This window comes from Desarmillaria tabescens (genome assembly GCF_030435595.1).
Source record: "Desarmillaria tabescens strain CCBAS 213 chromosome Unknown EV420scaffold_162, whole genome shotgun sequence".
Lineage (NCBI taxonomy): Eukaryota > Fungi > Basidiomycota > Agaricomycetes > Agaricales > Physalacriaceae > Desarmillaria > Desarmillaria tabescens.
The window spans coordinates 35207-47397 of record NW_026848461.1 but is presented as its reverse complement, the minus strand read 5'-3'; the positions used below and the strand labels follow the sequence as shown (position 1 = coordinate 47397).

The window sequence follows — 12191 nt, the reverse complement described above, 5'->3', positions numbered from 1 at the left end:
TGGCATGATCAAAGCCCTGAAGTGCTCGGCTTTGAGGACGGTGATGTCTTTGTTGTCCCCCTTTCCTTGTTCGTGGTCCGCCCTTCTGGACAAGAGGTCCGCCTTGCGATTCTGTGCCCCGGGTTTGTGATGCAAGGTAAACTGGTACTCCGTTAGCTCAGTTACCCACCGTGCTTGTCGTCGGTTGAGTTTCTGAGGCTTACGGAAGTACTGGAGATTGGAGTGGTCCGTCCAAATCTCAAAGTCTTCCCTCGCCCCCATTAGGTATTGACGCCACTCTTCGAGGGCGATCATAATGGCTAGGAGCTCTTTGTCGTAGATCTCATAGTTTCGCTCGGTCACTGATAAGGCTTTGGAGAGGAAGGCTACTGGCCTCCACTTCTCGTCTTGCCATTGGGAAAGTACCGCCCCTATTGCTCCTTCACTGGAATCTGCTTCCACCCTGAAACGTCCTTGATCGAGTGGAATGGCAAGTACCACGTCCTCCTGGAACAACTCCTTCAGTTTTTTGAACGCCCCTTCTTGAGCTTCCCCCCATTTCCACTCTTGTTTGCCGGTGAGGAATGTAAGCGGTCGAACGTGACGGCTATAATCTTTGATAAACCGCCGGTAAAAGTTACAAAAGCCGAGGAAAGATTGTAGCTCCTGTTTGCGACGAGGAGTCGGCCAATCGAGCAGGCCCGCGATCTTGACGGGATCCATTCGGATCCTTCCTTCGCTAATGATAACCCCCAGGTATTCGGTCTCCTCCACCTCAAATTCACACTTTTCGGCTTTCAAGAACAGGTGGTTTTCTCGTAAGATCTGGAGGACTTTTCGTACAATCCTCTTGTGTTCAGCCTTAGTTTTGGAGGCGATGAGGATGTCGTCCAGATATACGGACACCTCGCCCGCGGTGATGAGGTCTTTGAAAATGTCGTTCATCATCCACTGGAAGGTAGCGGGAGAGTTGGTAAGCCCGAAGAACATGACGAGGGGTTCGTAGAGACCGCGGTTGGTTCGGAAGGCAGCCTTCCACTCGTCCCCCTTTTTAATTCGTACGTTATTATATCCCCACCGAACATCTAGTTTGGTGAAGTATTTGGCTCTCTTCAGTCGGTCCATGAGCTCTCCGATAAGTGGCAACGGATAACGGTTTTTGATGGTCATCTCGTTGAGTTTTCGGTAGTCTTGAACTGGTCGCAGTTTCCCATCCTTCTTCTTAACGAAGAAAAAGGGAGAGGCCATGGGGGACTTTGAGGCCTGAATACGCCCGGTGGTCAAGTTCTCGTCTAAAAACCTGTCCAACTCCTCCTGTTCCGCAGGATTAAGGGGGTAGACTTTACAGTCTAGATTGGCATTAGCGTTGGGGATCAGCTCGATGGCGTGGTCCCAGGGTTTGCGCGGGGGAAGTTCGTCGAAATTTTCCTTGTCGAAAATGTCTTTGTAGTCCCGATATTCTTCGGGCACTACTTCTTCGAACGACTTGACGCCTTTCTTGGCGTTGGCTTGGGCGGCTAGTTCATTGGACCTAGTCCCCATTGCTCGTACGTGGAAGGCTTCTTCGAAATCAATCACCAGGATAGTGTCCCCTTCCTCATACTCGTCCCAACGCGCCGATGGATCGGTGTCGGGGAGAGAGAAGGGAATCTTTCTGCATGTACATCGGGCTAGGGTAATGGCCCCGGTATCCCAATCAATGAGCGGGTTGTGACGCTGTAACCAGTCATGTCCTAGGAACAACGGGGTGGAGCCTAAGTCGACCACGGCTAGTTCGATCCGTTCCACGTGATCTCCTATCCGTAATCGTACTTCGGCATATTCGGTAATATCCCCACCCTTGTTACGGGTGCCGTCGGCATTATAGACCGGGACGGGGCGGGCCGCTTTTTTCAAATTGAGACTGTGGGCCTGGGCCCAGTCGCGATCAATTGAACTCCCGGTTGCTCCGCTATCGACTAGGGTGGATAGGGCATGAGTCTCCCGGGTGTCAAGCGTCTCCAACTGCAACTTTATTGATACGTTTCGTCCTTTCCTCCCCCGTATATACATCGGAGGTTTCTGTAAATCCTCCATCCATTGCCACCGTTCCCTGGCCTGAGTCGCCGTCTCGGTTTGCTCCTCCAACTGATGACATAACTGGTCCGTTACCTCTTCGCGTCGTCGAGGATGTACCCATCCGTTAAGGACGGCGCGTGCTGCTTCGTCCCCACGAGCGATACGGAGAGCTCGACGGGTCCAAAGGATCCCGTGCGGTTCATAATACATTGCTCTAAACACCTTCTGATCGTTGGCGTTGGCGGTAAGAGAGATGGTGGGTGATGCTGGTCTTCTAGGGGTCACGACCGGTATGTCGGACCGCAGGTAGGCTTCTTCATCTTCCACTTCCTCCAACGAAACCGAAGGGTTCTTGCTTCGAGGTGGCATTTGGTCACCGGACCGAAGAGGGTCCCTCGGCGGCACTTGGTCACCTTCCGTCGAAGTGGTGGAGGAGGGCTCGCTGCCCTGTGTTCGGCCCTGGCCACGGGCGCTTGTGCTCGGTGTTGTAACCTCCACAGTCGTCCTGTTCTTACGGCTCTTCCTGGACCCGGCGGTACTTCGGGTAACCCTTCGCGAGCGCACACATGTCGGCTCCGTCGGGGGGTCTGCACCGTTTGCCGCAGCATTGTCCTTGGCTACTAAGGGCAGGTGGTCCCCCTTCTTCACGGCCTCAGCTGCTTTCTCGACGCCTCCTGCTAGAACAGACGGCCCCACAAACGAGGACGCAGGCCCAGCGGGTTGGGTTGTCGGCCTTTCTCCCACTCCGGGGTGACCTCCCTTCGTCAAGGGTGCAGTCGGGGCACGACCTAGGGGGCTCTGCCCTCGAGGGGCTTTCCCTGTGCGGTCGGTCGGGGGTTCCTGAGCTGGGACGGCCCCTAGGGGTTCGTTACTGAGCACAGACTGCGCCCAGTGGCGGAAATCCCCTCCTACGCCGTAGGCGGTTTGCGATTCATCATTCTTAGTTTCTTCTACTGGTAGAGCGGCGAAAAAGTTTGTATATTGATCATACGGAGTTCCTACATACGTAGTATGAGTCCGACTAATAGTACATGGATGCGCACCAGATGAAACTAAGTCCTTTGCCGACGCCGTCGAATCGCTTACTTCGACGCCGGCTGGTCTTTTGACAACTTCTCGTCCCTCTTCTTCTCCTCCTTGACCTCTTCGATCTTCGTGGTAGGAGCGGTCTCCTCGTTTTCGGCTTCAGCGAGCAATTGGCGGAGACGGGCGACGTTGGGCTTTTTGCGAGGTGGGAGCTTGACGGGAAGCCACTTGGACTTGTCGTCAGGGCACTTGTGCTTCGGGCTCCACCCCGTGTTCCCACACTTGAAGCACCTCTTGTCGGACCGCAGCTTGTCGATTTCCATCGGCTGTCCGGCACCTCCATAGGTGGTCCCCGTGGCGTCTTTCTTATCGCCACCTGACCCTTGCCCACTGCTTCGTTGATTGCCTCGACCCGAACCGGACTGGTTCGAGGAGGTCTTACTGCCCAATCCCTGGGCGACTCCGTACCGATAGTTGGCGTCGATCCTCAAGACTCGCGCCTTCCACTGAGCGTAGGTTGTGGGGCGCTCGTTGTCCCCATGCATAACCGTGTTTCGCACTGTTGGCCTTATCGCCGCTTCTACTGCCTCGAACATCTGCTTCTCATCTCCGAATTCTTCGCACTTATGGGCCAGCCGCTCGAACTTGGCAAAGAACTCGACTGCGGACTTGAAGTCCACTTGTCGGATCTTTTTCCACTCCGCCTTCCATATGGTCAACTCCGCTACTTCTCGGAATTCGCGCTTGAGGTCTTCGGAGAATTCCGCCCAGGTGGGGAATCTCCAATGACCTTGCGGGTCCCGGTATCGGTAGTACTGGTCGACCCACCATTGTTGGGCGTCCCCTCGTAGATATCCTTGAGCGAACGTGATGCGGTAGGGGTTGTGCCCCTGATCGTTCATGGAATAATACATGGGAAACACCGCGAAGTAGACTTCGCAATGGTGGAGGAAGCGCGTGATATCCGAGGAAACCCCGGTAAAGTACTCGGGTTGAGTAACTAATTTGGGTTTGACGTCATTCCAGGGATTGTTGACGGCTCCCGGCGCGAGCTGCCAGGGAGGAATTGGATCCGGGGGAGATGGCACGTGCGGCGGTACCGGCGGCTTAGGCGGTCGTGATACCGATCGTAAGTGGCGGTTTTCGCCCGGAGGAGGGTATCCCGCCGGATCCGGGTAATGCGGCTGTTTCGGTGGGAACGGGGGTACCGTGGACCCCTTTCCCTTGTCTGTGCGGGACGGTCCAGCGCCTGGATCGTCCATGTCGTCGTCGTCTTCTCCCGCGCCTCCAAAGAAGCCTTCGGGGAAGAAGTTCGAGGAATCCGTAGGGTGAGGCATCGGTTGAGGCCTCTTATACGCTTCACACCCCTGCTGTGGTGCGCTGGGGTTTACCAGGTTCCAGACGATAGCCGCCCGGTGCCAGGTTTCCACGTCGAGGATATTCTTCATTAGGTACACGTCACCCAAACTCTTGGCGTGACGGTAATCCTCTCCTGCCTCGGAGAAGAGCCACTGCGGGTCTTTCTCCATATCCTCCATCATGATTTCATATAGTCCGTGCCATGGTAATAATTCGAAGATCCCGGGCCTAGGCACTGGCCCCTGAAGAAGGACCTGCTTCACCGCCGCCATTACCGTCGGCTCCAGGGCCAGGTTCGGGGGTCGGCTTGGCATCCTCTGCCTCCTTCCTCTCTCGGGCGAGTCGGTCAATCTCCTTGTTTCGTCTCCACCTCCCGATGTCGGAGTCCTCGTTGGAGATCTCTTCTTGATAGACCCTCCACGCTCGTGCTCTGGCCTCAAGATCTCCTCCTGCCCTCCGGGCGTATCCAGTGTAGCGAACGGCAGCGGCTCGTACCCGGTTGTCGATCTCGGCGGGAGTGGCGTTGGGCTCGACAGGTAGGTCCCAGAAGCCGTTGGGTCCGTAGAGAGCGTCCTCTTCGGCACGTCGGATGCGTGCATCGTGCGCTCGGCCTCGCTCCATTCGGGCCTGAATTTCTGAGGACTCCCTGGCGTTTTGAGGGAGTCGGAGGGACTCGACGTACGCGTGATATAGGAGCGGCCATGGTCGCTGGGCGAGGGGGACGGGATCGGCGAAGGCTCGCGACGAGACTGACGGTTCCCAGTCGGAGACTCCGGCGAGGCGCTCGGCAGCGGTAATTGTGCCAAGTTCCTCGGGGTCGAGATCTGGGAACTCGCCCCAAAGCTCCCCACTCGTCGGCTCGTTCGAGGGGACGGGGGAAGGGAGCGGGGGTGTCTCGGACCCTTCAGGGATTGGGTCGGGCTCTCTTCTGTTTGCGATTCTGGCCACAGGAGTTTCTTCCCTGTTGTCGGCGTATACCCAACTGGTGCTGGGATGCCAGCCGACTGGGGGGCCTCTATTGGTTGGCCAGGCCCTTGGAAGAGACTGTGGCTGAGTTGCACGGGTGGTAGCCGCGGAGGCTCCGAGGCCAAGCTCTCCTGAGTCGGCGTCGTAGTCGTCCTTTTGCCTCTGTATATACCTCCTTCACTCTGCTCCAATGTCTGAATCTCCCCACTGGGCGTCGACCCACTTCGTGGATGACCTTCCGGACCAGTTGTCTCCGGAATAGGTTGCATCCTCCTCCGTATTCGGGTAGAGGTCGTCGAGGATGTCGTCGAGGCGGGTTCTTTCCCACTCGGTGAGCTCGTCCCCTTCGAACTCGGTGTCAGGGCTTTCTTCGCCCGCGACCAGATGCCTGGTGTCTTGTCTTCGGCCTCTGTCGGGGCTTGACTCGCCTTCGACTGAAGGCTGGTCGAAGAGGCCTGGTAGGGGCGAGTCTCCTCTGTCGAGGAGTATGCTCCTGGTATCGGTGATGTCGACGGAGTCGGTTGACTCGTCGGTAGCGCTTCTGTAGGAGTCGGTGCTCGACTCTGAGGATCGCGAGCTGGGTCGCGACGATCCGTAGAGGGACTCTCCATAGAGAGAGTGTAGCTCTAGCCGAGGGGTTTCTGGAGCTGGTAGTGTTTGCTGCGAGGCCGCGGGGATGTCTATCACCTGCGGGGGATATGCGGGTGCGCTGGGCACGTAGTGGAAGGGGAGTTGAGTTCGGACCCTTCTCTGGTGTCGACAGCAGCGGAGTGTGTAGTATAAAGAAATGGACAAGAAAAAGGCGATAAAAGTTACGAAGATTGCAGGAATGGCGTCGGACCAGGGCATCCGTATAGGGATCTATCCTCTGCGCAGGTCGACGATTGACCATGCAAGCTGGTATACCGCAAGGATGGTGAGAACTATCAAGAGCGCGATAATCAGGCTGAGGTCGGTCTCGTAATTGGAACCGTTCATCAACGAGATCTCGCAGGTTTCGTCGGGAGGAGTGCTCGTTACTATTAACAGCAGAACTGTTAAGATAGAGGCGAGCTGGAGGGCGAGCACGAAAGGTTTCGTGTTGGGATACGTGGTGTTCTAAATGAGGCGGGGATATATTGCGTACAGGGCGGCTAGCAATCCTGCTAGTACCACTGCTGATATTCCGAGCCCGATGAGAACGAGGGTGAAGGATACAGTTACGATAACTCCAAGGATGAAGTCGTCGTTGGTGAGAGTTTCAACAATCAACTTTATCACTAACAACAGAAGGAGCAGCCGAGGGGGTATTAGCCACAAGGCTAGCGCAACGAGGTAGTGTATGGGATGAATGGTGGCGGTGAGTGCTTTTCCGTTGGTCCACTCGCTGTACGCTGACAAGCACCGGGTTGTCCACACGAACGTACGCGATGACCTCTCTGGTCAAGCGGGGTAATTTCTCGTAAAAGAGTTGGGCAGCGCTCTTTCTCAGAAGTGACACTGAGCAACGTAAGGCGAGCTTCGGCTAAATGTTAGCCACTAACTCAAATCGACTTAGATCGTACTAAGGTCGCTACTCGCACTTCGGTAGACGACGCTCAGCAAGTCAAAGGCGACGTAAGTCGATGGGACAAATAGTCACGAAGAACGGAGTTCGATGTTAGGTAGAATAAACCTTAGCCGAAGCTGGGGTTTAGACCAGCTGAGGCTCTACTTAAATACACGTTGCGTAGGCTAAAGATAGTGCCGCAGCAACGTCCGACCGAGATCGCAACATAGAGTAAGCGTGAACACGTAAGAAAAGGAAAAGAAAAAGAAAAAGAAAAGAATAATCGTAACAGGCGGGTTGTATTTCTCGACTTTCAAGCAAGGTTCGGATTTCCTATGTGTCCTCGTACACGTATGCTAAATCGGGTTCGTGTGATAGGAGTAGGAGGACAGGAGTGGGAGTCTGCTTCCTGTAAACCCAAGCGAGGTGATCATGGGCCTGATGTCCGGTCTTCCAAGAAGCCCGGTAAGTATGAGTGACTGGTTTGTCTTACTATTTCTGACCCTGTTCCTGTAGTTCCTGTGTTTGATGGTCGGGACAACTTCAAACTGAAGGAATATTGGGACCTTAACCCTCTCCACGGTGGCGAGATCAACCAACACTCGACTGCGTTGGTCATTTTTACAGTAGGCAAGTTCAGCACGCAGAACGGCATGCGTGTCAGTCTCAACGTTCAGAGTGTGGTCGCTCTCACCGACCGAACATCGTCGGATTGGACTCGGGAGCCTGATCCTAAGTGGCATCCAAGCCTGTTAGATGAGACCCCCCTTGGAGTCACGTGGGTCGTTCCATACGAGCCGCTCGAAGAAGGAACTGAGCCTGCCGACGACACGGATGATGATGATGGCGAAGATGCGGGTATGCTTTAACTGTACTTAGACGAATAAATGTGGCCCAATAAATGTTTCGGTCTGTCTCTCTGTGGTCTGTGTGATGCCAATAGCACGTGAGAGGAGGCTGGTATACTAGCCACAGTAAGTGTGTGGTCTCACTGTGACATTTCCCTTGGTTCCTTAGTTAGAACTTGCACTATCCAACTTTCTTTTCACTTTTTCCCAATTTCTTCTGATGAGATGCTTCTGCTGTCGTCCTGGTTGCCAGGAGTCGCGATCAAATTCCCAAGATGGTGGATTAAAGACCTAAATGCTAATTAGGGTTCTATTTATAGCCTCAGTGACTTCGTGTGGTTGGAGACTTCCTATATGTCTTCTCTTTGAGATATTTCGAGAAGCCACAATGACTCGTCGCTATCACATTCGTGATGGGGGCCGCTTGTTTTCTCTCTCTCTTTCCCTCACACACACACACACTCTCTCTTCTTTTTTCCCCTTGCTTCTCACCGTCACGGTTAGTTTACCAGCTCACACTCGTAGTAACTGTACCTCTTTGCTCGAATCTCCTCGTCAATCGTGACCATGATTCCGCTTCCACGAGTGGAGTCGCGACCTCCCGACGCTGATCAGTTCGGCATTTATCTGACCAATTTGCACGTAATCCTTAATTACGTGCCCACGTTTACCTCCAACCTCAAAGTAGACGTTGACCAGTAGCTCGGGCGAAGCTTTAAAGCCTGGTCTTACTGCATGAAATCTGATAAGGAGCTTACTTCTGAAGAGGAACAACTATGGGAAAACACGGAATGTATATTCTTTGAGCACTTAAGAAGAGTCCCACGTCCCAAGATCCAAAGTGGACGTTGGTAGTTTAATCAACTAGCGCGAACGGAAGCTATCGAGTCTACAACGAGTACGGATCTTGACGAAGGCCCTCCTCGAGAGATTATTGAAATCTCTTCGACCCCAACTACGCCAGTCCCGTCCTCTCCGCTTAAGAAAATAATGTCTTCGCCCGTCGAGGTTGTGTTTTATAGTAAACCTCCATTTCCTTCTGACAACGGCAGTGGTGAGGGGTTCAACCACTGCATTTCGATAGCAGTTTGACTAACCACAAAGGAACAGATGAATTCCAATTCGCTGACACCTAGGCCAAAGTCTGCAGTCTTATCGATTTAAGAACACCGGAGCCGTCTCCACCTCCCGATGGCCGTCGTTCTTTGAAATTTATCCTGAATACTAACTCCACCTCACTTGGGTCAATGTTCCCTTTCTCGGCCTCGAGCTCGAACCTCTTTCGTGGTGCCGATAGCCAGCTTGTCTCCCCCGTCGGTATTCGAAACCGCTTCCAGCTTTTCGGACAAAGCACTCCGTCCAGACAAATAAGTCGTCGTCCCCTGCTCGAGGTGGAATCTATGCTGCGCGCGGACACATCGACTTCCAACAATGCCATTCAAGACACAAAAATTCCCCTGTGTCCGATTCCAGTGCCGATTCCAGTAATCCAACCCCCAGCCGTTGAAAGACTCGAGACCTTTCTAGTAAAGGCAGAAAGGTTCCTTGGTTGGTTTGGGACACTGCGGGACCAGTTAAGGATGTTGAAGTCAGTCCTGCTGAGACGATCCCATTTGAATCTGTGCTTGAACTCTCGGGGTTGGAGTATGTCGATAAAATGGTTGAGAATGCAGACAATGCTTCGACCACCTCTGGACCCGACGTTGAGTTTGTCCCAGTGAACCCAGGGATCGCTGAGGTCTGTGATCAAGACAACGACGTGCCGACGGATGCTAAGCGCAAAGCTATCTCTCAAGACGAGCCCCGGTTGTGTAAGTACTTTGTCTTTTTCTTGCTTTAACCTAAACAACTCGAGTTTCAGCCAAAAAGGCCAAGTTCTCCAGTAGTAAACAGGCACCAGACGTGCCACTCGGTGAGGTTCTTTGCCTTGTGACCATCTCTTCTCTAATCCGTTCTTGTTCTAGCCTATGCGCGCCATATCGACGAACTCCAAGTTCGCTTCAACACTTCAGCAAGCGAGGCTCGACGTCTCAGAGGCGGGTTTTTGTACAAGATCGCCACTATGGAAGGGGTAATGGATGAGATGGGAAAGATCGCAATGAAACTTTATGATATGGTCGACGAGGATGCTATGGGTGAAGAGGAATGAACAGGTTTTCCCAATGATACTCCCAGATCAGATTTCAGTCATGTAACATATGAAAGAATCAAACGAACTGTTTTTGTGTCATGAATCGAACAGTTTATGAAGGAAAAGAGAAAGGTCCTCGTTGGATTATATTGATGGTTATGTACGGCTACCTCTACACTACCGAAATGATATCGAGGCGTATAACTTTGGCGATGAAAGCCTGTCGGCAGAATAAGCTTGTGTTGGGTTTGATTAAAAGAAAGCATACTTCAATACTGTCTGTGAACTCGGGGATATGCTGCAACTGAACTGTAGCGTGGACTGGGTGATGGGCTGCTTGACTGAGTAGCTTATTTTGTGTATCGACAAGATCGTGGCCCAGTAAACCTATGCCGCTGTCTTCTTCCCAGGGCACGTAAACGTTCTATTCTAGTGAGTATAAGTCTTCTTTCGCAGGGGGTGACTCACGAGACGTGTAAAATCTATATAGAGTAAAATGTCTTGCTCTTGCTCTCCTGTAATCCAGCTCATGGTAGTTTTTTGGCTCTTTTGGCTCTGGGGGGAGGGGAGGGGGAATTTGTGAGTTCTAGGTAATTGATTTAAAGAACGACTGCACGCACCTCCGAATCTCGTTCAACAAGTTCCTTCAATGTTCCTAGCTGCATGTCATACATCATCTTCGCAGCCCCGAAACCCCAGTGGAGCGGGCAGGTTAAATGAAACCATCCGTTTGCTTGGTAGTCTGGACGCTGCGCTAGGTTAGTACTCGCGGTCTCGAGATACGGTGGCACGTACCACCAGGTGCAACAGAATTGATGTGTTCGGTTCTAAGCATCCGAACAGAATAACATTAGAGGACTCGATGATGCCGTCTCGAAACTCGTACTCCAGAGGGGGCTTAGGTCAGACAATGTCCCTCGATGATATGACCTTCGCTAAGACACGCTCGTCCTTAAGTTCATAGAGATCACGGATAAAGTTGTCCATGGCGTCCGTTCCCCGATTCCTGTTATTTTATATACCCCGGGAATAGTCGGAGAAATATCTCTTTCCGTTCCGCTCCACCCGGATGTACACAAGAACATTCCGATCGGCATCCATTTACTGATCCTCGTGTGCGTTCACCTTTTCGTCCGCGATGCCACAGCTTGAGGATATATTGCAGTATGTGTGCAGGGGTTGGTCACGACAATTGTTCTGATATTCTACACAGACTCGGAACTGCCGATGACTTTTTGCTGTGCGATTCGACTCCTGGGGAGCTGTTCAGATTGTCGCTTTGTGCTTCTGTGGTCCAAAACGCAGTTTCCAGATTCATGAAGAGGGCGTATAGACTCGAAGCCTTCCTAGCACCCTTTTTCACGGCCCAGCAATACGCACTTTTTCAGGAACTCCAGGCAGTGACCGGGCTACTGATTTCCGGATCTGTCGCACTTCAGTTTTTTATGCGCATCTGGTTTGATAATTCGGATCTTGACCTCTACGTTCATCACCGCCATATTGCTGCCATGCACGAGTTCCTGGTCGGGGCGGGTTACGCGTACCTAGAAGCGGTGCCCAGTGAATCATTCCCGGCCACCAAAGAGCGTCTGGACTCCGTATTTCAGTTGAAAATCGTCTGTTCATCCGACAATACGTCGGCCAAGTATTCGGGGCGCGGTGTGTTTGCGGTATTGCATTACACGAAAGCAGACGGCACCAAGGTAGATCTTATCACGACCTTGTATTGCCCATTCCAAGTGATTCTTGGCTTTCACTCAAGTGAGTTTGCCGTCTCGAGGTTCTGGTCTCTCTGACTCGCTGTTTAGCCTGCATCATGAACATCATAACTTATGCGCATGCAGTATCGCTGTACCCCCACGCTACTTTTTTAGAGGGTGTCTCTTATCAGAACAAAGCAGTTAAACACTCCGACGATGCTGCGTTCAAGAAATACACTGATCGCGGCTTTTCCTATCTTACTCGGGACGAGGCTCTCACCAGGACGGAATTCAGATTCCAGCGTCGTGTCGGGGACAGGTTTTCCTGGATTATCCCGTTGCGAAGCGATCATCAGTTATCCCAATTGCTGAAGGACGATTTGGTATTCGCGCATAGTTGGGGAATGGCACCTCCGGATTCAAACTACATGTTCGATTATCTGTTGTTCCGAAACATGCGAAGGGGTGAGACGTCGGTGTGTTTTGCTGAAGGAAAGAAAGCATCGCTAAATAGGCACCGGAAAGGCTCGTCTCTGAGAAATATGTGAGTCCAGCTTCTCTGCATTCAGCCTGTCTGTAATCTCAACAACAAATAG

The 12191-nt window shown here is 52.7% G+C and overlaps 2 protein-coding genes across 2 annotated transcripts; both read left to right on the top strand.

Annotated features, from left to right (window-relative positions):
* Nucleotides 1-7269: 7269 nt before the first annotated feature.
* Nucleotides 7270-7785, top strand: EV420DRAFT_1653474 (uncharacterized protein; the record flags this gene model as incomplete). The annotated part of the gene is made up of 2 exons (XM_060478752.1): nt 7270-7381; nt 7433-7785. The coding sequence occupies 2 exons, from the start codon at nt 7270-7272 to the stop codon at nt 7783-7785; spliced, it is 465 nt and encodes a 154-aa protein (XP_060321885.1).
* Nucleotides 7786-11124: 3339 nt separating this feature from the next.
* On the top strand, nt 11125-11939 carry EV420DRAFT_1230751 (uncharacterized protein; the record flags this gene model as incomplete). Its single annotated transcript, XM_060466539.1, has 2 exons — nt 11125-11656; nt 11704-11939. Coding segments are annotated over 2 exons (768 nt in total), but the record flags the coding sequence as incomplete, so codon positions are not given.
* Between the last annotated feature and the right edge of the window lie 252 nt (nt 11940-12191).